The sequence below is a fragment of the Polychytrium aggregatum genome (genome assembly GCF_025602895.1).
Source record: "Polychytrium aggregatum strain JEL109 chromosome Unknown BJ171scaffold_21, whole genome shotgun sequence".
Classification (NCBI taxonomy): Eukaryota; Fungi; Chytridiomycota; class Chytridiomycetes; order Polychytriales; genus Polychytrium; species Polychytrium aggregatum.
The window spans coordinates 54,129-77,409 of record NW_026516223.1 but is presented as its reverse complement, the minus strand read 5'-3'; the positions used below and the strand labels follow the sequence as shown (position 1 = coordinate 77,409).

The window sequence follows — 23,281 nt, the reverse complement described above, 5'->3', positions numbered from 1 at the left end:
ATGCTCTCTGCGGGCGACGGCCATTGCTGTATTCGTGGGCCATTTCTACTGCGCCGATCGGCACCAATCTACACTAGAGCTCCTTCTTGACAGGATGGTCCTTGTTGGTGGCTCGGCTCGAGCTCTCGCTGGTCGAGTCGCCAGCCGTGGGCTTGGTGGTTTCCTCCTCCTCGGCCTTGGTCTTGGTGGCGCCTTCGCCCTCCTTTGTCTTATCGGCTTCCTCGGTCTTGGGGCTCTCTTCCGTCTTCTTCTTGGCAGAGGTGGTCTTCTTGGGCTTGGGGCGGCGCAGAAGCAGAGGCGTGACCTCGCCGCTGACGTCGCGGCTCTTGCGCTGGATCTCTGCGATTTGCAGGACAGGGGTTTCGTAGGACTTGAGCTTGGACTGCTCCTCGAGCTTGGTGTTCAGCCACAGCTCGGCGTCCTGGACATTCTTAGTGATTTTTTCCATCTCCTCTACGGAAAACAGGCGGTCGCTGGGATCCGGGAGCTTGTTCTCGCGCTCCGAGACGTTCTGGGCCAGGGCGAGAGAGTTCTCAATCACAGCGCGGAGACCCTTGACGGCTTCGTCGCGGCCCCGCAGCTCGCTGCGGCGGAAGTCGATCGGGCCGCGGAGGTCTTCAATCTCTCGCTTTTGTTTGACAAAGGCAGAGGTCTCGGCCTTCTCGGCCTCGTCATCGAGCCAGTCCGACTTTTCTTCCAGGCGCTGCTTGAGAGTCTCGCGCTGCTCCTCGGTCGTGACGGCCTCGGCATCATCGTCCCACAGCAACTCCTTGCTGCTGTAGATATAGGTCTCGAGCTGGTTGCGGGCCTCTTCTCTGGCCTTGCGACGGGCGTCCTCGGCGTCCATCTCCGACAGTCTGCAGCAATAGTACCCACAGTCAGAACGAACGATTCCCTCATTCTAGTGCTATTACATCGCTGCGCTCGACCGGGCCTCCTCCAGCCCCAGCCCCAGCTCCCCGTTTGCAGCAGCGAGCCGGCTAACGGACTCTGCCAATTATAACGCTGCTAACCTGCTGCGAGACTTGGTCTTCTCCTCAACAGACAAGGGCACGAGGGTCTTCCACTGGATCGCCACAGTCAGATTGGCCTTCTCTGTAGTAAACTTCTTCTCAGAGTCAAGGGTGCCGGCTTCGGTTTCGTTGGCAGCACCGTCGGCAGTCTTGACGTCATCGCCAGGGAGTTCGCCGCTCTAATAGACAGAGCGAGTATCGTCAATGGATTGTGGACTGCACGACGTGGCTCACATGCCATTCGTCCATGTACTTGCTCTGGTGCATCGCAAGCTCTCAGTTCGGCAGACCCACACAAGACTTGCAAGCTTACCTCATCATCCTTGGTCGCTCCAAGCACTGACTGGATTCCATCTGGATCAACAAAGTTTTCGCGGCAGGCCTTAGTACATACATGCTCACCAATCCTGGCCCATCCTGTCGTTTCCGCAGACCTGATCCAAGGGCACACATCCATGACGAGCGCCCCCCTCTCTCTCGTTCAAGTACACACCTTTCAGCGAGTCGAACAGGCCCTTGGGTCCATTGTGGATATCAAAGTAGCCGCGGGCCTCCTTGATGCTGACGATGCCGTTGCTGTCCAGACGCATGCCGAGCTTGATTTTGCTCTCCTGGATCTGCTGGTCCTTGTGCTTTTCCACAAACTCGTCGATACCGCCGATGCTTCCCTGGGCAATCACGACACCGCTGCCCTTGTAAGCAAGCTCAAAGTCAAAATTGCTCTGGCGTTTGAAGTTGAAGATCTTCTCGGCGCCAAGGAGGGTGGTGTTGGAGAAGACGGTGGTATGGAAGGCCGGGCGCTTCTTGTCACCTGATTGTCAGTGGCGGTTTCCAGGTGCGCATGTTTTAGGAATCATACCGAGATATCGCTTGCTCTGCCGTTGTTGCCCTGTAGGAGTTTTAAAGGTGCGTACCTTTGGGCTCGGGGCTATACACCACTTCGATCGGGAAGGTGTTGATGTCCTTCACGGAGATCTCGAGCACCTTGAACTGCTTGCTCAAAGTCGCCGCCCAGAATCCGGCACCGAGCACGGCGGCTTCGTCCTGGTTCACGTTCTTGACAATTTTGCTCCTGTCCAGTTGGCACCATTTGATTCAGCGTTTGGCTCTGTACCTGGAGCCTTGCGACCAATAAATATGACAGCCATGCTACGGAGCTTCAACTTACTCGTCGATGCTCTTGTACAGGACTTGCTGGACAAACGGAACGCGAACGCCGCCACCAACCAGAACGAGCGAGTTGATCTTGTCCTATAGGAGGCTGTGGGATGAATACCATTGTTGCATGCAGCTTCCCCGGACACCCGGCGCAATTCAACACCGACAGGGAACGCAGGCCCGGGACCGCCTCAGGAGACCCGACCTACGATGGCGCAGTATACACTGCGGATCGGACATACCATCGTGGCGTTGGCCTTCTCCAAGACCTCGTTGATGGGCAAAAGCACGCGATCGACCAGATCGGCACTGAGAGCCTCGAGCTCCTTGCGAGTATAGAGCACTTTGAAGTCGCGATCTTCCATCACACCCTCGATCTGAAAACATCGGACATGTTGGTGAGCTGGTCGCACTACAGCGGTGCAAGGCACACACAAGACATAGCCGGCTTGTCCACGCTCGACAGGAGCCGCTCCAAGGCCTGCCAGGAACTCACCGAGGCATATGTCTCGGTATTCGCGCTGAGGATATGCTTGATGCGGTTGGCTTCCTTCCGGAACTTGGCCATGGCTCGGGGGTCATCAAAGGCAGTCCCTTTGAGCTTGCCCTTGTTGAGGTCCGTAAACTTCTCGGCCAGGTCCTTCTGGATCTTGGCATCGATCGACTGGCCGCCCAGGGTGGTATCGAAGGCCGTGGCGACAACTTCGACCTGGATGATGTGCTTGTTCTTGTACTTGGACACCTTGATGGTCTCGTTGCTGAACTTGATCAAAGAAGCCACGGTGTTTCCAGCACCCATGTCGTAGAAGATGTGGTACTCGGGCCCGTTTTCGAACCGGCGCAGCATGCCGTAGTTGATTGCCACCGCTGTTTCGTCATTGATCAGCGAGAGAACATTCAGCTTGGCCAGCTCGGCGGCATCGAGAATCGCCTGGCGCTCAAACTGGTTAAAGTAGGGGGGGACCTATTCGCGCACGAGCCAGGCATGGCGGGGTGTATGATTTGGTTGGGAAGAAGAGTGAACAAGTGAGCGAGTGAGCGGGCGAGCCGGCCACTCCACTCCACCCCACGAATCGCACGATCCGGACCGAGGCCGATTCGTCGCTCGGATCATACAACAGTCAAGCCTTACCGTAATCACAGCGCCGCTGACGGATTCCTGTCCATAGAGGACGGCCTGCTCCTTGGCGTGCGCCAGTTGCATTCCGACCAGCTCCTCGACCGAGTACTCGTTGCCTTGCTCGTCCAGAGCCAAGCAGGTCCCACGGACAGCATCTTTCTTCAGCACGACCGGGAACTCGTGGCTGTAACCCTCGGCAACGTTGCTGTCACAGATCTGGCCGAGGAGCCGCTTGAGAGCAGGGTAGGTTTGTTTGGGGAAGCGACCATTCTACAGCGGGGGAGGTCGTCGTGGTGAGTGAGCAGCGATATCGTTGGCTGGCAGAGCAAGACAGCAGCAGTGACCTGGATCTTCAGCCGATTCGCCGAGTCCCCATCTCGGTCCTGGTTGCCGCTGCGACACCGGCCCGGGCCTGGTGCGCCAGATATACGGCCGCGATGCCAGCGATACTCACCAGCGCCACGGCATCCGAGCCAAAGTGGCGAACGCCCTTGTTGAAGGTCATCAGAGCATTGGTCTTGCGCTTGGATTCTCGGTTCAGCACCAGCTCAAGCGGGACGCCAGTCTTGACAATCGAGACCTTGAACCACTCGGCGCCATAGTCAATGCCGATGACCGACGCCGAGACAGGCGCACAGAGCAGGGCCAGCAGCGCGACGACGGCCGCGGCCAGTAAGCAGCGATTCAGAAACAGCATAGCACGGGAAGGAGGAGGCGATCGAGACGAAGCACGGCGTGCGTGAGAGTGAGAGAGCGATCGGCGATCGGCGGGCAGCTTTTGAGCAAGCCCGACGCCGCGGTCTGTGCGATGGCGCTCGTTCACTGGCGGGTTTGATGGGATGGAGCGACCCCATTGGCCAGAGTCTGCCGCGTCTGGGAAAGCCGTCTGGAAGGGTCGCTGGTGGAAGTGCTGCTCGGACGGGGTGAGGAAACAGCACCGGCGCATTGCAGACGAGCCCAGGGACATGTCGCACGCAGGAGCAGCACTTGCTTCACGATGTCGCCTCTGCCGGCGGTCGACTGGGACTGCATTTCATGATGCGAAACTGAGCGTCGGCTTTACAGCGTTTCGATAATGAAATGGGACACCCCCGTTTTGAGCCATGACAGTGGTTTGTTTCTGTGACCTGAATACACCCACCCACTCATCGCATTCATGGCCAAACACAGCACCCTCGATTTCCGCATCGCTGCACTGCGACCAGCGGTCTTCACTCGGAGGTGATCTGTTTTATTGCACATGGCATAGTTAGACGCATGCCATCGCATGCTACGCCGATAAATGCGTGTCCTATTTCTCCCTGAATACAGTGTACTGACGAAACCTCGCTGCATCTGACCCGACACTCAATGCGACACACAATTCGATACTCAATGCGGCACTCAATGCGGCACTCAGCACACGACGCATTCGCTCGTGGACCTGTCTTTCTCTCGACGTTCGGTCGGCTGGGAGCCGCGTTCAAGATCGGAATGTGCAGCACGAGGCTCCTGACTGCCGGTCGGTCGGTGTTGCGCCAGCTCAGCCCTGAGCATGGTCTGGAACTTGCTGATGAGCACGTCTTGCTCGAGGTTGTGGCGGCCCTGGGTGTGCTCGTGCTGGCGCAGGATCTCGGCAAAGCCGGCCAGGAGCCGGACCTCGAGCTCGCCAAGCTTCTGGCTGGCCAGCTGCTCCTGTTTGGACGCGAGCGCCTCGATATGCTGCTGGATCTGCTCATCGATTGCTCGTCGGACCGAGTCAGGGACGCTTCCGTCAGGAGACAGCAGCTTCGGCTCGGCAGCGTCTTGTTGCTCGGCAGCCCCACGAATCGCCAAGTGAGATTCGACCAGGCCGAGCACCGGGTCAGTGTACTCGATCAGCTTGTCGACATTCTGGACCCGGAAGCTCGGGTCCTGGTGGTAGTCGTAGGTAATTGGCGCAGACGGCTCTTTGACCAGTGCATCGGGCAGCAGGGCATCTCCGTAGGGAGCAAGCGCGAGGAAGCCGATCGTCTGGTTGCTGTCAGTTGTCACCTCGACTCGGACGGCATAGACACTCCGAGTGTTGTGGTCGACCAAGGCAAAGAGCGACAGTCGGTTGGTGTTGCTGGGGATCGGAACCTCTTGCTTGCCCTCGGCAATGGCCTGGAGAGTGTACCGGCGCAGCTCGCCGGTCGAGAGTCCGCGGGTCACACCTTCGGCGCTCAGTTGGAAGAGGGTGTCCTGAGCACCCGGGTACTGGATGTCGGCGGCATTGCTTCGAACCGATTCCTCGTAGTTCTCGTAGGAGCTGTACTTTTTCAGCTGGACGCGGTATTGGTTCCATTCGACCATGTCGTTCACAGCGACCGAGCACAGCGTCGACGGCGATAGGTTGGGGTTGAACGTGACCGGAGGGCAAACGAACTCCACGATGATGCCGGATCTGAAGCCCTCGAGGTCCTGCAGTGACATCAAGGGGCGGTGAGCATGGGTTACACTCCACAGCTGAGACCTCGCAGTTCGCACTTGGCACTTGGTGCTGCCGCGACTGCTGCCGCGACTGCTGCCGCGACTGCTGCTCTGCGTACCTCGACGACCAGGTGGATCAGGATGGGGGTGTGTCGCAGATGCCACCCTCTTACGCTCCAAGACAAGTTGCCATTCTGCGCGTCCTTCTGGCAGGGAACCAGCGACGAAACCTTGAGATTCAGCGCCGCACGCGCAGGAACCTGACACGGAAGCGCCGACTGGTTGCTTGTCACCGAGGCAGCGACCTGTGCTCCTTCGAGCTGTCTCCACTCTGCAAGATCGCCGCCATCCTCGCCCAGGATCAAAGTCGGGTCGATGGTAGTGTCTGCCACGCGCCAATAGGCCGCAACGTCGAGGATTCCGATCACTTCCTTGCCCGGGTTGATCAGCGTCAGGCTGTTGACGGTGTAGACGTCGCAGCGCTTGGCTCGGTCATAGGTGCTGCGGGTGTCGCCGATCTTGAGGCGGATCGATGAACCGTGGTCTCGCCATGGCTCAAACTTGCGTGCCGTGCGAGGACGCGGCAGTTTCATCGACGGCCCCTTCTCCAAGCTGGCTGGGATAGAATAGGGCTTGCTGGGCCGGGCTTCGCCGAACGTTGGCTTGGAGATCTCGCGCACCTCGCTCACGACAGGGGTGTCATCCCTTGCGCTAAGCGGCCATGCAAAGTAGACCTCGGATACAAATGGACACGGCAGCGACGGCGTGCTGCATTCGAGCTTGATCGTTCAAACAAACCGACGGGCAGCGTCAGCGTGCATTGCGATACCGCAGTCTCGACTGACTCTCGGGCAGGCCACAACGTGTGTTCCTTCAAAAACGGTGCTCAGGGCAAAGTCCGTCCTGGAGCACCAGTTCAGTTCCAAGACCAGAGCCCCCTCTCCTTCCTCCTCCCTCTCCCCACCACTTCAAGAGGATGCAATATGGTCTGTCGAGCAAATCGCGCTGGCGCAGACACTTACTCGGACTCCGGTGACCTTGAGCTCGTTCGTCACCCAAGTCACACGCGCCACATATCCACGGGCTGTCTCGATGTTGGCAATCGGATATCGGATGTCGGACTGCTCAATGTCCCTTTCGGAGAACACGAGGAAGAACACGGTTGAAAAGCTTTCGGTGATCCAGACAAAGAACTTGCCGTGCTCGACCAGCTCGCCGGTGATCGATCCGCATTGAATCCGAATGTGTCCAGAGTCGTCAGTCCAGTCGCTGGCGATGACGGAGCAAAATGTCTGGACGACGGCGGTATCGGCAGCCTGGGTCAGCAATGCCCCGAGTACAGGACTCACAGGCCACCACCAGCGACCAAGTTGCGTTGACGACAGACAGCCAAACTACCCACCTCGGTCGAACCTGTCGATGACAAAGGCCGTTCAGTTCGTCCGAGTCCGTAGATCAAGAGGGGTGAGGAACAGGAGACAGTCATGGCGAGGTCTCCGTATGTCGTAAGACAATAGGATAGCAGCGCAGCCATGGTATCGGTACCGGAAACCCACCGGTGTAGCTCGTGAGAGCATTTACCCACGAGAAGAATGCTTCGTACTTGAAACGGTTGTGATGGCGGTTGGTGTGCTTGGAGCGCTGGCATCCCGTCGAAGTCGTTCCACAGCAGGAGTTACCGCCATAGCTTTGCATCAGCCCACCCAAAAATCAGGGGTTAGAGAGACCGTCGCCAGAGCAGACACCGCTACAGGAGCCATCATTCGAGGAGCCACAACCAACTGGCCGCAAGACTGGTTCCCTACCCTCAACATGACATCAATTTCGCGGCACTGTGCTCACCCAGCCAGTCCGCTGTGGAATCGACAGGCGCCCTCGCCGTTCTGGGACTCGACGTAGTCACTGCCGCACTGAACGCAGCTGAAGACGGGCTCGGGTCCGAGAGAGCTCTGATCCTTCCATTGGTTGCGGAATCTTGGCCAAATGTCCTTGGAGAGCCTGCGGTTGTCCAGCAGACTTGGGGGTGAGGAACCCAGCCATATGGGCGCGGATGGCAGTTGACTCGGTGCGTGACCCTGGGTCTCGATGCATGACCCTGGGCCTCGGTGCATGGTCCTGGACCCCCACTCGACACTACCTCTCCACAATTATCGAGAGCTTGTCGGTAACATCCGAAGGGTCCAGGAAGACGCCCTGGATCTCAAACATGCGCTTGATGGTGTCGGCCACGGTGCGGGTCTTGCAGGAGCCGCTCGGGACGGCCGGGAAGGGCAAGGTGAAGGCGCTGAAGCGAGAGTACCCCGTCGGGCCCGCCTTTCCGATCAGAATTGGGATGATTTCAATGCGGCTGGCCTGCTGAAGCGCCAGGGCAGTCTCCCACTCGAGAAGGACGTTGTCGAGCGAGCCTTCCTGCATGCGCAAGATCGGCTCCAGACATTCCTCCGAGATCAGAGGCAGGAACAGGCAGCTGCCCTTCAGCGACGACAGGAACTGGGTCTGGTAGAGCTCGCCGGCGGTCAGATTCTGCTTGTCGAGAAAGACTTTGATGCGCACTTCTCGCTTTTCCTGGGCTGCCTCGGTGAGCGAGAAGAGTTGGAGCTGGCGACATCCAGAGGCCGTGGTTAGCAAGCGCACCGTAACGGGCGGCTGCCCTACGTTCTGTTCCCGCACATTGTCCAGAGTCCATGCTGCCGCTGCGAAGAGCCCCTCTCCATCACACTGCGCATCTCTGGCAGCCTCTGCATGGTGCGGATCTCACCTTGTCCGTGAGCTTCTCGGCCAGGGCCGCCTCGGACTTGACTCGGTAGGACACAAAGACATGGAACTCTTTCGTTTCGACACTCATGCTCGCAGCGGGCAGGATGTGCTTGCGGGATGGGACTGGGAGGCTTGATGGTGGCAAAGCAAGCCAGGTCCCAAGCCAAAGCAAGCCCGTCGCTGTCGCTGCGGCAGCTTGCGGCACTCGGCACACATTCGATCCAGTCACACTTTTCAAGGGGGCACAAGCAAGGTGGGTGCGGGACGACGGACATGTCAATCGCAACACCGCCATGGTGCACGATTGCGGCTGTCGCTTCGAGCGGCATTGGCATCATGCAAGCATTTGATGGCACCAACAGTTCTGCACAAAGTCTGGCTTTTTCTCGACAGCATGGTGGTCGGAAGCAAACGGGCTGCTTGACCACCTCCCCAGTCGCCGTGAGCCCAATTGGTGGATAGCGATTGAGGACGACGGTTTTGTCTGTATTCTCTCACACACATATGGCTATAAAAGCAGGTTGGTTCATTTTGCAGGTGCTGTAGAAACGGGCGATCGGATGATGATGCCCTCTCCTTTCCTCTTACTGAGGTCGTAGCTGGAGGGCCTTTAGCCGCCCAGCTTTCTTCGAGCACCCCCTAGTTGGAAGTGTGCACATAGAAGCCGTGCTGACCCGGGAGAATCGGCACAATGCGCAGGTTATCGACGCCTTGAGCTTCGACACAATTGCCGGTGTTTGTGTTGAAGGTGTAATCTGGATAGACATGTGTGAAGTGATCGAAAGAGCGGGGAGAGGCAGCCAACAGGAGGGAGACATGGTTAGCATGGCCACAGCGTCTCCAAGCACCAGCTGCCTCGATATGGGGAGGAGGTTGCCGCAGGCGGTGCACTGATCCTGGAAGCGTTGACAGTCTCCAGGGAGACACCGCTCATGACAACGCAGACGCGGGAGACAGCTCCACTCATACCTTTTTGGCACTCGCAGCGACCGAGCACGCAGACCCACTGGCCTGGGTGGCAGATGCAGGAGAGAGCGGCGAGAAGTTGTCAGTCCGGGACCAGAGCACATGTCGGGCTGCATATGGACAGCTGGAGTACTCACTGTTGGGCTTGCAGTCATAGGTCTGGCTCAGTTGGCCGCCCGGACACTGTTGCCACGAGCCCGAGGCCTCATCAGCCAGAACGGCTGCGGTCCAGGTCTCTTCTGCAGCAGGAGCCGAGGTCGGGCTCGGAACAGCCTCCTCGACAGCAGACGTGGTGACGTTTCTGGAGCCGATATCGTCGCTGTCGTCGCTGGTGCTGTAGAGGCTGTCGGAGTCTTCGTATTCCGTCTCGTTGCCGATGATGGCATAGTTGGCAACTCTGCTGCTGCCCACGGACGGCCACTTGACTTCGATCTCGAGGGTGCCCTGCTGGGCCTGTCCGCCCAGCGCAGCCCAGGCACTGCCGCCGTAGATGTCGACGTTGTGGGCCAGGGCGCTGTGCTTCCACAGACATCCGGATGCCGGGCAAAAGTCGACGATGGTAGCAGTGATGGACTTGCCGTTGGCCTTGTTGCGGATGGCAACGTTCTGGAAGCAGTACTTTTGCTTGTTGGCACCGCCATAGACAGCCTCGGAAACGGCCACGAGGTTGCGGATGGGATAGACAGTTTTTTTGTTGGCGGGGAAGGGCGGGTTCTTGCGCAGGCCCTGGGCCACGATGGCCTTCCACCGAGGGTCGTTGGATCCGGAAGCACAGCCGACGCCGACAGCGTTGGGCTGGAAGCCGGGCTCGGACCAGGCCTCGTACTGTGGGAAGGGGCCGTAGTGGGTGGCCTCGCCAGAGACCCATCCGGTGCTCTGAAGCGAGGGTTGGGCCATTGCGCCGAGCCAGAGAGCCACGACGGCGGTCGATGCCTTGGATGCAAACATCTCGAAACGAAGAACAGCAGCAGCAGCTATGGGCGACAGCGGGTGCGAGAGGTGCTGGGGGACGGCGCGAACGAGGTGCAGGGTTTTTGGCAAACAGATGGCCGATGGGAGAGAGCGAACCAGCGCAACAGCAGCCAAGCAAGCCTTCGGAAGCAGGATGAGAAAAAAAGCCAAAAGGCCAGAGCGGTGGGGGAGACGAACAGCAGCGCCAGCGACGGTGATTGCCGAGCGAGCCCGCTGTTGCCCGATCCTTGAAGGCCGCCTGGAGGGGCCTTGTGGATATTGGACGGGCCCGGGCCAAACAAGCGCCGATACAGCGGCCGGGCAGTGTATGGAGCACCGGTGGTCGGCGATGGTTGTGCACGGGCGGTGGCCATGTCCGACACCCATGTCGCCATGAACGCGGGACATGGATCGGTGCGGTGGATCGGTGTGGTGGATCGGTGCGGGTCGGTCGTCCTTCCGGGCGGACCTTTCTGTCCCCTTCCCGCCCAGGCTGTCCTGCCATCGGCCGCGATGCCGAGAAAGAGGATTGTCTCGCGTATGGAACCAAAAAGAGCGCTTTATTTCTTTTGTATAGGTGGGGGGGGGGATGGTGGCGATAGCAATGGCGATAGCAATGGCAATGGCGATGGCGATGGCGATGGCAATGGCAATGGCAATGGCGATGGCGGCAACAATGTGCGATGGAGAGGCGGGGCTGTGGACTGACAGCGGTGGGAGGAGTTGGCGGGGCTCGTGATTAAAGCAGGGTCTCGCCAAGAGCGGCCCGGACCAAGCTGCATCCAACCTGTAGGATGACGACGAATGGTTCGATGCACATCCAGCACAGCGTTGAGCCGGCGCAAGTGACAGATGCAAGAAAGCTTAGGTCAGGACATCTGATCGTAGGGATGTGAGAACAGAGGACATCTCTCGTGCGCCACACCCCTCGGCATCTGTGGCGATTCCGCTCACCTGAATGGTCTGCGCCAGTGAGAGATTGTCGTTGGCGAGCGCCGGGTTGACCTCCATCAAGTCGACAGCGACCAGAGTTCCGATCTCGTGGATGGCCTCGCAGATGTAGTGTCCCTCGCGGAAGGAGAGGCCGCCCCGAACCGGAGTGCCCGTGGCCGGGACGACGCTGGGGTCAAGGCCGTCGACGTCGAAGCTGAGGTGGATGGGCGATTCGCGGCCGAGGTAGTCGAGCGCCATTTCGACAACCTTGCCGATGCCGTATCGATCGACCTCGTGCATGCTGAAGGCCTTGATGTTGTTTTCTTTGAGGATCTTCTTCTCGGGCCCGTCGACGTCGCGCAGACCAATGTAGACGATGCGGTGCAGGGGCAGACAGGGCTTGAGCCACTCAAAGAACTGGACCTGGCCAGCAAGGCCCGTCAGGAAGGCAACGGGGCAGCCGTGCAGATTGCCCGTGGAGGTCGTCTCGGGCGTGTTGATATCCTGAGGGTGGTAGTGGTGGTGGCGGCAGTGGTGGTGGGGCCAGCGATACAGAGTCAGCATTACCGGCAGGTCAGCGAGGTAATGTCGAGTGTCGGATTGCGATGGGGCGATATCCGATGCAGAATTGCCATTGGGCAGCGAGGAGATTGGAATGTTCCGTCAGTCCGGCGACATCGCGTGGGCAGCGGTAGGGACAAAAGCTGCGGATCAGCTCAAGTGTTTTGCTGGAGTGATAGCGACTGGTAGCGAGAATGGTGGTGGAGCATCTACAGCAATAATCGATTGCTGGGAGCTTACCGCATGGGCGTCGACCCAGATGACACCGAGTCCCTTGTGAACTGAGGCCGAGCCGGCAACAGTGCCCATGGCAATGGAGTGATCGCCGCCAAGGGTCAAAGCCAGGCGGCCGGCCTCGCAGTGCTCGCGAACAGTGGTGAAGACAGACTGGCAGACATTGGAGACAAAGTGGGCGTTCTTGAGTTTGCCGACGGAGGGAGTCTGGGGCCGCAGCAGCTCATAGTCGGGGAACTTTTCGTCAAAGTCGACATTCCAGCCGAGCTCCTTCAGTTGGTCGATCAGGCCGTGCTCGACCAGACGAGCGGGGCCGAGCTCGACACCACCACGGGGCTGAAGCAATGCGAACCAGGAGAGCGTTGGCGAGGGAAGTTAGTCACATGTGGGTGAGCAGCAGCTCCGACACATGGTGCGCATTCTGTGGAAAAGCACGGCATACCTGACCGCCGTCTGAATTGGATGGTGAGATGGGTGTGGCCGATCGCGGGTGGTTGCGGGACGTGAGTAGTTGTGGGCAAGTACAAACCAGTGTTAGCGGGTGTGGGCAGTGCAGACCAGTGTTAGCGGGTGGGCAGTGCTGAATGAGACCGCGGAGTGCTCCGCAGCATGTCCCAAGAGCCTGGGGCTGCCTGGTCCGGAGCATCCCGGCTGTGCACATGTCGCAAATGCGATGAGAGAGCTGCGACTTACTGAAGCCGGCGCCGATGATTCCCACCGTCTGGGGCTGTGACAAGAAGGTCTGAGGGGTCATGATGCAGATGCTGGCGAGGACAGGAGGGGGGTATGGAGGAGAATGGAGGGGGCTTGTCGGTAGAGGGGCGAGCAGAGAATCGATGGTGGTCGATGCCAGAGCCCGATGGTGTCGATGAGCAGGGTATTTATATCGGCGGGTTCAGGAGCAGGCGGCCCCACCAGTCCAGGGCGAATTCCGATGCGGGAAACGCGGCGGCGCGAGGCCACGGCCGAACAGAGCGGGGCGGCGCCTGGGCGTGGGCCCAATCAGGGGAGGCTGAGGGACACGGGCGGTGCGGGAGAGGGCGACGGGCGGAAATGGGGCCTGTCGAGCGAGTGCGGGAGAGATGGGTGCGGGAGAGCGGGCATTTCGCCTGGTCCGAGGGTGCGGGAGGGCAGGTGCGGTCTGCGAGGACGGTGGGGAGTGGATGCGATCCATCGGGTGTGATCCATCGGGTGCAATCCATCGGGTGCAGCGAGATGCAATCCGTGGTGGAATCTGTGCAATCCGTGCGGTGGAATCTGTGCAGTCCATCGGATGCAGTGGGACGCAATCCACTCGACAGAGCGATAGACTGATGGGGCCAGCACATCTCCCCCTTCCCATCAGCACGGCTGTTGTGTTGAAGGTGTTGAAAGTGTTGATGGTTCTGTTGGTGTTGATGGTGTTGATGGTGCTGTTGGCGTTTGCTCCTTGCGCGGTCACGCGACTTGGCGAGTGCGGCGCGCGGATTGGCTGCGGCTTCCCTCCCCGCATTGCCGAATCGGTGCGCTGCGCAGCACACGTGGATGCGTGCAATCGAGCCAGTGTGGATCCAGCCATCCTGGGTCGAGCCGGCCGAGCTGGCTGCCTCCGGGGTCGCACAGGACAGTTTGCGGCGCGTGTCGTCTGTGTGGCTGTGGGTGCATCCAGCACAGAGACACAGCGACGCAGTCTATAATTGGGTGGCGCCGCGACGCGAGAGGGGGGTCACTGTGTCTGTGGAGGGGCGATCTACCAGTGTCTGAGTGCACCTGTCCGACAACGAGGCGCAACAGCACAGCACTCCACACACACTGTGCTAGCAACAACACGCGCTGTGCTCGCACAAGAAATACTTTTTTCTTCTGGTTCGCTCTCTTGCTCTCTCGCTTTCTCACTCCCACTCTCTCACTCGCCTTCTCCCACACCCACCCCGGTCCTCGCCCTGTCGTCCTGCTGGCTGCCGACACCAAACCATCCACCACCACCATCGCCTGTGTCGGCCATCTCGTCGGTCTTGTCAGCCATCTGCCGTTGTCTGCTCCCCTGTGTCTCGTCCTCCGGCCTCGGGTCGGGTCGCTTCTCTGGACACGCTCTCGGCAAGTCGCTCCCTGGCTATCGGCTGCCAGCACCCTGATCCCCCATCCGGCCTGTTTGCCTGGCTTCGACCATCCTTCCGCTTGCTGAACGACCGCTGTGAGTATCCGTGCTGCTTCGGGATACGGATCCTGCGAGAGGGCACTCTGCTTCGGCAGCGAACCGCACTTGCATATCCACCATCACCTTCCCGCGCCATGCCATGCTTTTGCCGACATTTGCCGCACATGGCATGCTCGCAAGCTCGCAAGCTCGCTGGGCCAGTCGCCGCTCGTGCCTGGCTGCCATTCATGCTCGTTCCCCACAGGCCATACCCATTCGCTGCTGCATGTGCTTACCCGTCCTCGCTCTTCCTCCTTTTCGGTATCCTATTCCCGTTTCTGTTGCTGCACCGCCGTTCCGCTCGCTAGAATCTCACCATGGTCGAGCTCGATCGAACCTCAAACCCCTTGGCCGCATCGGTTGAATGGAAGCCTGTGGATCGAGGTATCCAGGCCATCGTCATCGCACCATACATCCCCGGCTCACACACGCCTTCCTCGGGGTCGCAAGTAACCACCCAGCATCAGACCTCGCTCTACATTGGCGATCGAGTGCACATCATCGAGGAGTACGGCTCGGACTGGTATCGCGGCTATGTCTTCACCACGGGCCTCTCTGCCGGTTCTAATGGAGGAGCTGCTGCTGCTGCCTCGGCCACTGCCACTGCCACTGCCACTGCCGCCGCTGCTGCCGGGCCCAAGATATACGTCTTTCCAAAGAACAGAGTCTTCATCAAGCCGAACCAACAGAGGCGCAAGACAGGAGGACTCGAGAGTGCCGGTAAAGAGCCTTGCTTTCGGGGGAGCACGCAGGAGCATATGCCCGGAGCATACGGAGCATACGGAGCATAAGGTGTTGCTCGCTGCCGGACCCTTTGGCGAGGGCCCATGGCGGCAGGATCGATGGACTGCTGTGGATCAGCGAGATGCAGGAACGGGGCCTTTCCCTTCCAAGGCATCCCTTGCTTCCCTCTCCCCATTTCCTACATCCTTTTCCTTTCCGTCGACTCCCGCTTCGCACTTGTCTCGCACGGGGTCTCGACTGCCGGTCTTGCCTTCCTCGCTGCATCAATCCCACCAACCTTTGTCGGAGTGGTCCCTCTTGATCCTCGATCCCTTCGGCCCCCGCTTCACATGACCGCTTTTTGCCTTGCCGGCCCTCCCGGTCCGCTCGCATATCGATGCCGCTCTCCCCACTCCGTCTTGGCTGGGCTCAGGGTCATGCATCCTGAGGCGGCGGGTCGCTGTTACTTGCACCACGGCCATGCACATTACTAACGCTTTCTGACTGCCGCCAACCACATATCCCAACCATCCAACCATCCAACGCATCCAACGCATCCAACGCATCCAACGCATCCAACGCATCCAACGCATCCAACGCATCCAACGCATCCAACGCATCCAACGCATCCAACGCATCCCACCCGTTTCCGGCTCTGCGATTTCTGGATCGACATCGCGATTCGTAACTGCATCCCCAAACCCACGATCCACAAACAACGTCGTCGCATCGTCATCGATAACGGCACCCCTGTGCTATTCCCGCGACACCGACGACCGCGCTCAATCGCAATCACCCTCGCTCGTCGTATTCTCCATTTCGAAACGACTTCCTTTGACAACGCTGCCTGTTCATCGTATCCGTCTTCTTTCCGCGCGCGTTTCACATGTACGGATTGAATCGTTCGCCAGCGCCGCCACTTGGACCATCCCCTTCTGCCGTCTCCAAGCGCCGTCTCTCGGATGTCTCGTTTGCCAACAAGGCCATTCGACACCCTATCCCCAGTCCCATCCTCGCCCTTAGCGACACCACAGCCGGCACCAAGGAGCCGCTCGTCGACGAGATCGCTGCCACGCTGCGAGAATGGGCTATCATCATGCGCCAGCGGCTCATGGACCAGGACTATGACACCGTCAAGGCCGTTACCGAGCACTTCCATGCCCTCTATCAGGGCCGTCGCGAACTTTTGTCGCGCACCCTGTCCAAAGAAGAGCACAATCGCCTCCGCGTCCGTCTCATCAGGATCCTTGAGGACGGCAACAGCACCCTTGATCTGCCTCTCGTCATCCGCCATCCCGAGCGCGGCTATCTCATCAGCGAACGGAACACCTCCATCATCAAAATCTTTCGTCTCCACGTCGAACGGTCCAGCATCGTCCCATCCGGAAAGACCGATCGTGATGCCACAATCTCCATCGTCACTGGCGAGGGTCCACTCTCGCCCGGCTACTACGCTTCCGCAGCCGACGAGGCCACCGTTCGGCTTGCCAATATCCTCTTCCGTATCAAGCGCCTGCCGCCCCTGCTCTGCGCCCCGGGCGAATATCTCGAGTTTATCTTTTCCATCTACGACCCGAATCTGCATGCCTCCATGACCGACGACTGGGTCATCTCCGCCGGCGACAAGGGCGAGCTGCTCAAGAGCTCCCCCAGCAGTGGCCTCTTTACCCACCTCCCCCAGCGTGGTCACGGTCAGCGCATGTTCCTGGTGTGCCGCGTCCTCCGTGTCGGTAAGCTTGCCGCCGACAGAGACCAGACCTCTTGGAGCGACCGCAGCGCCTCCTTTGTCAAGAAGCCCTTCAGCCTCGCCTCCAGCGCCGGCTCTTCCCAGCAAGAGTCCCTCAGCAGCCTCGTTCAGCACTGCCGCAAGCCCTTTGGTGTCGCCGTCCTGGATGTTTCCGAGGTGCTGAACGGGTTTCCTGTCGACTCTGAGTTCTCCATGCGCATCGTGCCCGTGCCCAGCGACAACGAGTTTGGGCGCTTCCACGAGTACCTCGCCGACAGCGACCCGGCTTCGGTCGATGCGTCCTCCAAAATCGAGCCCATTGTCATGCAACTCGGCCGAACCAGCGACGGCCTCGCAGGCTATGACGACGCCCCAGCCTCGCCCGCTGGCGTGGCTCGCATCGACCGCCGCGAGATCGTCGACACGGCAGCCGTCCATCGCAACACCCTGTACATCACCCTCGACTCGGGCAACTTTGTACCCGTGGCCAAGGCCGGGCGCACCATCCAGGTGATTGCATCCGTTCGGCTGCTGAACGGCGAAATTCTTCGCGGATGCATCCGGTCGGGCAAAGCCGAGCTCCAGTCCCTGCTCAAGTCCATCGTCATCCCGAACAACTCCTCCCCGCGCTGGGGCGAGAGCTTTGGCATTGACCTGGAGCCCAACACCTTCTACGGCGCCCACGTGCTGTTCTTTTTCCACCGCTTCACCGGCCTCGAGCGCGGCAAGGAGAGTCCCTTTGCATTTGCCTACATGCCGCTCTGCCGGGAGCTCAGGACCGTGGTCCCCAATGGCGAGCATCGCCTCCGCGTCTACCGCTACGACGAAAAGCACCTTTCCTCGACTTCCTACCTCCGCTATCCCTTTGACGATAGCGAATTCACCCCGTTTCCGATGGCGCCGGAATCAGCCGAGATGCCACCGCTGCTGAGTGACGCGTTCATCATTAAGAGCAGCCTGTGTTCCACTAGCCTGACCCAAAACATCCATCTTGTCAACCTCTTCAACTGGGTCAAGACCGGGGGCCACCAGCCGGGCGAGATCGATACGATCCTCTCCAACCTGCGCGTTCTCAGCGAGTTCGAGGTCACGCAGTTCCTCCCCGAGATCCTCGACGCGCTCTTCGGCATCTTGGACTCGGAGGAGAACAGCACGGGCGGCTACGACGACGTCCTGTTCGAAACCTTTGTCGACATCCTCAAGACGTCGAGCGACAAGCGCTTTCCCAACTTCCGCTCCCAGGTCGATCAGTACATCGAGACGAGCTTCAAGAGCCGGAGGGCGTGGGGTTCGTTTCTGAAAACCTTGCAGCGTATGATCCCCGATCGCCACAGCGAGGAGAAGCCTGCGCTCCTGCGCTCGACCATCCGAGTCTGGAGCTTCATCTTCCGCTTCGCGATTCAGTCGCACTCACTGGACCAAAAGCACCGCTCCGCGGCCTCTCCGCTCGGCAAGAGCGAGCCCATCATCATGGATGCCCGAGGCGACCTGTCGGCCCCACGACCACAGCGGCCTTCCCAGGGCGAGTTCCGGGCTCTCGTTGCGTCGATTCTGACCGAGATCAACAGGCTGATGGCCCATGACACGCCCAAGAGCATCATCGGCTCCCAGGCCATTGCCCTGCAGAACTTTGCGCTGCTGGTGCCCGAGCTGCTCAAGATCTATCCGCCCAGCAGCGTCGCCGACATCGTCATCAAATTCACCGACTCGATCCGCATCAACAACCCGGACTTGAACGAGAAGAAGATCCTGTTCATCCACCGCCTGACCCGCAGCACCTTGCTCTCGGAGCCCATGTGTTGGGTGCCTCTGACCGAGGCCTTTGTTCGCTGGATTCTCGAGTATCTCAACGGCCAGTGGGGCGCCAGTGGCGCCAGCGGTGCCAGCACCACCGCCCACAGTGGTGCCGATGCAAGCCCGCAGCCTTCCGAAAAATACCGGCCGCAAGTCCAGGACCACTCCAACTGGACCGCTTGTCTCGATGTCATTGCCTGTCTCGTCGATCGACTGCAGAAGCTGGGCGACCAGGCCGGCAAAGGCACCCGCCAGAGCGAGATTGGCGGGGCCCTCCGCGGACCCATCATCGCCACCCGCGGCATGGTGATGGAGCCCCTCCCGCTCATCGACAACTCCCGACGAAGTCTGTACAACAGCTCGCTCATCCGTCTGTCGTCCCTGATCCCGCGCCTGCTCGACACCTTTAACGACATGTGCTCGACGATCCCGGTCCATCAGCGCACCCGCGACCACCACAATCGCGAGCACAGCAGCAACCAGTTCGACAAACGGCTCCTCATCCTGACCTACATCGCCGCCGTCATCCTGGCCATCTTCCATATGATGAGCGAGGATCAGATCTCGTCGTTCTGGGAGGATTACCTCAAGAGCATCGATGCCGCCGGGGTTTCCAACACCCTCGTTAGCTTGCTCAATGTGCTCAAGAGCCTGCTGGAGGGCAACGGCTTCCCAAACTCGTGGATTGCCATGCACTTCCTTGCCCACAAACTCATGGTCAAGCTCCTGCGGCCGACCGGCAAGTTTATGAAGAGCGAGTTTCTCCCTCGCTCCGACGCCAAGGCCGTCTCCAGCGGCACCTCGCTGATGGGCAAGCGCTCGAGCTACATGAGCGACAGCGGCGCCACCGCCAGCGACTCGACCGCGCAGCCGCCCGACCCCAGCCGCGACTTTAACCAGTGTCTTTGGACGGACTACTTTGAGGTCTTGCTGAGCCTGCTTAACTCGGAGTGGATCCATGTCGAAAAGTACGGGCCTATCCAGTCGTGGGTCGCGTTCAAACTCGGAGCCGATGTCCGTGGCGAGGCCGGCGAGCTGCTGAAGGAGATGTGGAAGCTCCTCGAGGACGGCGAACGGGACCCCGTCACAAACCAAGTGCGCAGTCTCCAGCTCAACTTTATCCCCAGCCTCGTTGGCCGGTTTCTGGAGCTGACCATGTCGCCGCATCCTGTCCTGCGCAAGTGTGCCATCGATCTGCTGTTCAGCTCGATGGAGCGCGAGTTTGTGGCCTGCGGTAGCTTTGCTCGCGTCGAGCAGGAGTGCTTTGACCGCATCGAGCTGCTTGCCACCAATCTGGGCCGTGTCGACGAGCATTACCGGCGCTTCGTTGTCGGCTCCCTCGAAGCCAAATTTGCGAGCCGATCACAGGACGCCAAGAACAACGCGGCCCTGGTAGAGATGGGCAGCAAGTTCCTGGTGCTGCTCGACCGGTTCCTGGCGATCTGCTTGGCGGTGCGCAACATCTCCCAGAGCAACCAAGACGACGAAGACCGCTTCGCGGCACTGGTCCGGATGATCCGCTTCGCCAGCGCTACAGGGCGGCAGTCGATCTACATCAAGTACGTCCACAAGCTGGTCGAGGTCTGCGTCAAATCCGGCAACTTTACCGAGGCGGGCCTGACCCTCAAGCTGCACGCCGATCTGTATTCTTGGGAGCACACCATTGCGGCCTTCCCCGTCGATGAGAACGTCTACGCGTTTTCGTACGGCCAGTCGATGTTCCAGCGCAAGGAGCAACTTTACCTCGAAATCTTGGGCTACCTGGAGAACGGCAAAGCCTGGGAGCGCGCCATTGAGCTGTGCAAGGAGCTCGAGATCGAATACGAGCGGTGGGGCTACGACTATGTCCGGGTTGCCGAAATCGCCAAGCGCAAGGCTGTCCTGTACTTCAACATCGCCAACGTCGATCGGTATTCTCCCTCGTATTACCGCGTCGGATTCTACGGCCAAGGCTTCGGCCCGGCTCTGCGCGGCAAGGAGTTTGTGTTCCGTGGAGGCGAGTGGGAAAAGATAGACTCCTTCTCGGACCGGATCCTCAGCCGGTATCCCGGCAGCACCCCTATCCGGACGGCCGCAGCGGTGAGCGAAGACGCGATAAACTCGCCCGGCAAAAAGATCCAAATCACAGCGGTTGCGCCCGAAGAGGACCCCAACGTCTGGCTCAAGTACCAGAGCCAAGTCAGTACCCTGAACTGGGAGCCGCGCTTTGGCGAGGCTACCGACTGGAACGGCGACGTCGGTGACTTGACCAAACTGGATGCCCTTGCTCCAGAGCTGAGCCCGGACAGCGATGGGCTGTGGGCCAAGGCTTCTGTCATCCGCGAGCGGTTCCCGCACGCCATTCGCGACTACTACAAGTCCAACGAGACGCGAGTCTTTACTTTCTCGCGACCGATTCGTCGCAAGGTCGAGGGCAGTAGCCGCAGCAAGGACGACCCTGTCAACGAATACCTCGAGCTCTGGATCGAAAAAACCGTGATCGTGACCGAGGACTCGTTCCCCCATCTAACCCGGCGCTCGGAGGTCGCCCGGACGATCGTCCACGAGATCTCGCCGATCCAGAACGCCATCATCACGGTTCGCGAAAAGAACCGACAGCTTCTGGACTTTGAGCGGCGATACAAGCCCATGCTTGCTGCGCTGGCGGGTTCGGATATGCGCTCGGTCTCAAGCCACGGCACCGGTATCGGCATCGGCGTCGGTACCCGCAGCCTCGATCGCCGCAGCACCGGTCCCAAAGACACCATCTCATCCGGAGGTCTAACCTCAGCCAAAAATATCCAGCTATTCACGATGGCGCTGACGGGTGCTGTGGATGCCCCTGTGAACGGTGGCATTCCCATGTATCGCACCGCCTTTCTTTCTGGCGACAAGAGCGAAGAAGCCGAGATTCTCGAAAAGGCCATCCTCGAGCAGGTACGGATATGCCGTGCGTTGGGCGGTGGGCTTTTTGGCGAGGACGATATCGTGAGCCAAAAACCAAGATCGTGCTGGAGATGACATTCGCAGCTGTGGTGATATGTATTGGGGGGGGGAGCATGGATTATGAAACAGCATCGCTTACCGCGCGTCTACGACTGTATATATGTGTGCGATGTGTACCCATGGATGAATAGGTCAAGATTATCCAGCGGTGCTTGAGCTTGCACGAGCAAATCGTCCCCTCCGACATGCGACCTCATCACGAAACCCTAACGGCATGTAAGTGCTTGGGTGGCAGTGGCAATGCGAATACGAATGCGAATGCGAATGCGAATGCGAATGCGAATGCGAATGCGAATGCGAATGCGAATGCGAATGCGAATACGAATGCGAATCGGAATGGCAAGCGACTGGTCACAAGATTTGGCCAGCGTTGTCATGGCGTCAGCCCAGTCCTGCTGGTCCCTTCCGAGCCCATGCTCTGACGCCACCTTCGATTCAATTCGATTCATTGCGTGTGGGCTTTTATTCTGCTGCGCCTGTTCATCCGGTTCGCATTTCGGGCTGATGGAGAAACATTTTGCTCGAGTCTGCTTTCTGATCCACTTTCCCCCGCCATCCATTCCGTCATCTCCTCTGGGCATCACCGTGGAACCACAATCCAACCCATCGCGATGCCGACCAGTCTTCGAGCGCAACTTTGCATATGAGACCAAGCTACTGCGCAGCATTGAAAACGAAGAATCCCTGCAGGATCCGAGAGCCATCCTGGAGAGGACCGGTACCGCCCGACTCTCACAGCACCGCGAAATTACACACCTGTCTCTGCCCAAGACCGACAGCTTCCTCAGTCGAACAATGAGCATGGCATCCTCGGCCTCGAGCGATCGTCGTGACACAATTCTCTACCAGCGATTCTCTACGGCCACCTCGTCGACCAACACCTTGGCCTCCACGGGGGCTACCGTCTCGCCGCTCCTGGGAACCTCATCCAGCGGCAGTTTTGATGCCGGGCAAGCCAGCGGCCCTTCTGCTGCTGCTGCTGCTGCTACTGCAAATCCGCAGTCCACTGCCAATAGCTTGATGCACTCTCCGATTATCGACATATCCCTGAGCGGACGCGTGTCGAATCCGCGGCTCAACCTCGGCGAGTCTGAGCTCGTTGGTCCTGACGGTGTCCCGACCCAAGCAACACACTCTCCGCCGATCGACGCAGCCTTTGAGCTCTTGAAGCAGTGGTAGTTGACGGACTGACAAGGCGCCGGTCATAGCCTGTGCTCCGCCCTCACTCCCACATCCCCAACAATTCACTTGTCGCTTTCCGAACCGATTGCACCCACTTGGGCTGTCCGCCATCCCCGTCGGTTTTCAGTCGTCTTGCCGTTTTTCCGTTGTCTCGTCGCTTCTCCAGCCTCTCCCTATCTCTACCACACGGATCTGTCTGTTTCGAAATATCCCGCTCCCGTCCCTTTTTGCCCCTCTTTGTTTCATCGTTGGTTCCCGTTTCATCGTTCTGCACTTTGGTTTGTGTCCTCGGGGTGGTGCAACTCCCCCCTGACTGCTTGCTCCGGCTCCAGTCTCTTCTCATGGGTTGACGCTCAATCGCACCCACTACAGCGTTTCCAAAAATGAAATGGGACACCCCCGTTTTGAGCTATGACTATGTTTTTTTTTCTGGAACCTGAATACACCCACCCACTCATCGCATTCATGGCCAAGCAAGTATGTCCAAGGGAGACCGAAGTGGTGATTGCCTTTGGGAATGCATCCTGGAAACAGGGGAAGGGATACGCTTCCAGTCCCAGGAGACTCAGGTT

The 23,281-nt window shown here is 59.4% G+C and overlaps 5 protein-coding genes across 5 annotated transcripts; 1 reads left to right on the top strand and 4 right to left on the bottom strand.

Annotated features, from left to right (window-relative positions):
* Positions 1-8: 8 nt before the first annotated feature.
* Positions 9-4,129, bottom strand: BJ171DRAFT_442764 (Hsp70 protein-domain-containing protein). Its single transcript, XM_053108102.1, has 10 exons — positions 3,746-4,129; positions 3,304-3,561; positions 2,668-3,135; positions 2,414-2,548; positions 2,182-2,264; positions 1,928-2,085; positions 1,507-1,824; positions 1,327-1,367; positions 1,014-1,192; positions 9-857 (listed from the first exon to the last, which is right to left on the bottom strand). The coding sequence occupies exons 1-10, from the start codon at positions 3,986-3,988 to the stop codon at positions 74-76; spliced, it is 2,667 nt and encodes an 888-aa protein (XP_052966021.1). The 5' UTR covers positions 3,989-4,129; the 3' UTR covers positions 9-73.
* Positions 4,130-4,493: 364 nt separating this feature from the next.
* BJ171DRAFT_568428 (uncharacterized protein) lies at positions 4,494-8,935 on the bottom strand. Its single transcript, XM_053113516.1, has 10 exons — positions 8,710-8,935; positions 8,480-8,601; positions 8,356-8,439; positions 7,859-8,319; positions 7,564-7,719; positions 7,278-7,408; positions 7,124-7,134; positions 6,744-7,013; positions 5,841-6,500; positions 4,494-5,712 (listed from the first exon to the last, which is right to left on the bottom strand). The coding sequence occupies exons 1-10, from the start codon at positions 8,771-8,773 to the stop codon at positions 4,687-4,689; spliced, it is 2,985 nt and encodes a 994-aa protein (XP_052966020.1). The 5' UTR covers positions 8,774-8,935; the 3' UTR covers positions 4,494-4,686.
* An 11-nt stretch (positions 8,936-8,946) lies between these two features.
* On the bottom strand, positions 8,947-10,623 carry BJ171DRAFT_442760 (uncharacterized protein). The gene is made up of 3 exons (XM_053108101.1): positions 9,582-10,623; positions 9,448-9,489; positions 8,947-9,233 (listed from the first exon to the last, which is right to left on the bottom strand). Exons 1-3 carry the CDS (start codon positions 10,390-10,392, stop codon positions 9,118-9,120), a joined length of 969 nt encoding a protein of 322 aa, XP_052966019.1. The 5' UTR covers positions 10,393-10,623; the 3' UTR covers positions 8,947-9,117.
* Positions 10,624-10,934: 311 nt separating this feature from the next.
* Positions 10,935-13,068, bottom strand: BJ171DRAFT_507088 (arginase). The gene is made up of 5 exons (XM_053111181.1): positions 12,817-13,068; positions 12,566-12,576; positions 12,130-12,459; positions 11,350-11,832; positions 10,935-11,182 (listed from the first exon to the last, which is right to left on the bottom strand). Exons 1-5 carry the CDS (start codon positions 12,875-12,877, stop codon positions 11,135-11,137), a joined length of 933 nt encoding a protein of 310 aa, XP_052966018.1. The 5' UTR covers positions 12,878-13,068; the 3' UTR covers positions 10,935-11,134.
* Positions 13,069-14,616: 1,548 nt separating this feature from the next.
* BJ171DRAFT_582314 (uncharacterized protein) lies at positions 14,617-22,706 on the top strand (the record flags this gene model as incomplete). Its single annotated transcript, XM_053114168.1, has 4 exons — positions 14,617-15,019; positions 15,934-21,458; positions 21,659-21,743; positions 22,150-22,706. 4 exons carry the CDS (start codon positions 14,617-14,619, stop codon positions 22,704-22,706), a joined length of 6,570 nt encoding a protein of 2,189 aa, XP_052966017.1.
* Positions 22,707-23,281: the final 575 nt, after the last annotated feature.

What these genes read in the sequence shown, in the direction of transcription:
- BJ171DRAFT_568428 (XM_053113516.1), bottom strand. Translation starts at nt 8,773, where the DNA reads ATGGCGGTGTTGCGATTGACATGTCCGTCGTCCCGCACCCACCTTGCT. An exon ending in CTCTCGATAATTGTGGAGAG is followed by an intron (nt 7,720 to 7,858) that starts GTAGTGTCGAGT and finishes GGACAACCGCAG; the next exon opens with GCTCTCCAAGGACATTTGGC. An exon ending in TCAAGGTCACCGGAGTCCGA is followed by an intron (nt 6,501 to 6,743) that starts GTAAGTGTCTGC and finishes TGAACGATCAAG; the next exon opens with CTCGAATGCAGCACGCCGTC.
- BJ171DRAFT_507088 (XM_053111181.1), bottom strand. Translation starts at nt 12,877, where the DNA reads ATGACCCCTCAGACCTTCTTGTCACAGCCCCAGACGGTGGGAATCATC. An exon ending in TCTGGGTCGACGCCCATGCG is followed by an intron (nt 11,833 to 12,129) that starts GTAAGCTCCCAG and finishes TACCACCCTCAG; the next exon opens with GATATCAACACGCCCGAGAC. An exon ending in CACTGGCGCAGACCATTCAG is followed by an intron (nt 11,183 to 11,349) that starts GTGAGCGGAATC and finishes GTCATCCTACAG; the next exon opens with GTTGGATGCAGCTTGGTCCG.
- BJ171DRAFT_442760 (XM_053108101.1), bottom strand. Translation starts at nt 10,392, where the DNA reads ATGTTTGCATCCAAGGCATCGACCGCCGTCGTGGCTCTCTGGCTCGGC. An exon ending in CTATGACTGCAAGCCCAACA is followed by an intron (nt 9,490 to 9,581) that starts GTGAGTACTCCA and finishes TCTGCCACCCAG; the next exon opens with GCCAGTGGGTCTGCGTGCTC. An exon ending in TCGCTGCGAGTGCCAAAAAG is followed by an intron (nt 9,234 to 9,447) that starts GTATGAGTGGAG and finishes ATGTCTATCCAG; the next exon opens with ATTACACCTTCAACACAAAC.
- BJ171DRAFT_442764 (XM_053108102.1), bottom strand. Translation starts at nt 3,988, where the DNA reads ATGCTGTTTCTGAATCGCTGCTTACTGGCCGCGGCCGTCGTCGCGCTG. An exon ending in GCTCGGATGCCGTGGCGCTG is followed by an intron (nt 3,562 to 3,745) that starts GTGAGTATCGCT and finishes CCCCCGCTGTAG; the next exon opens with AATGGTCGCTTCCCCAAACA. An exon ending in ATACCGAGACATATGCCTCG is followed by an intron (nt 2,549 to 2,667) that starts GTGAGTTCCTGG and finishes CGATGTTTTCAG; the next exon opens with ATCGAGGGTGTGATGGAAGA.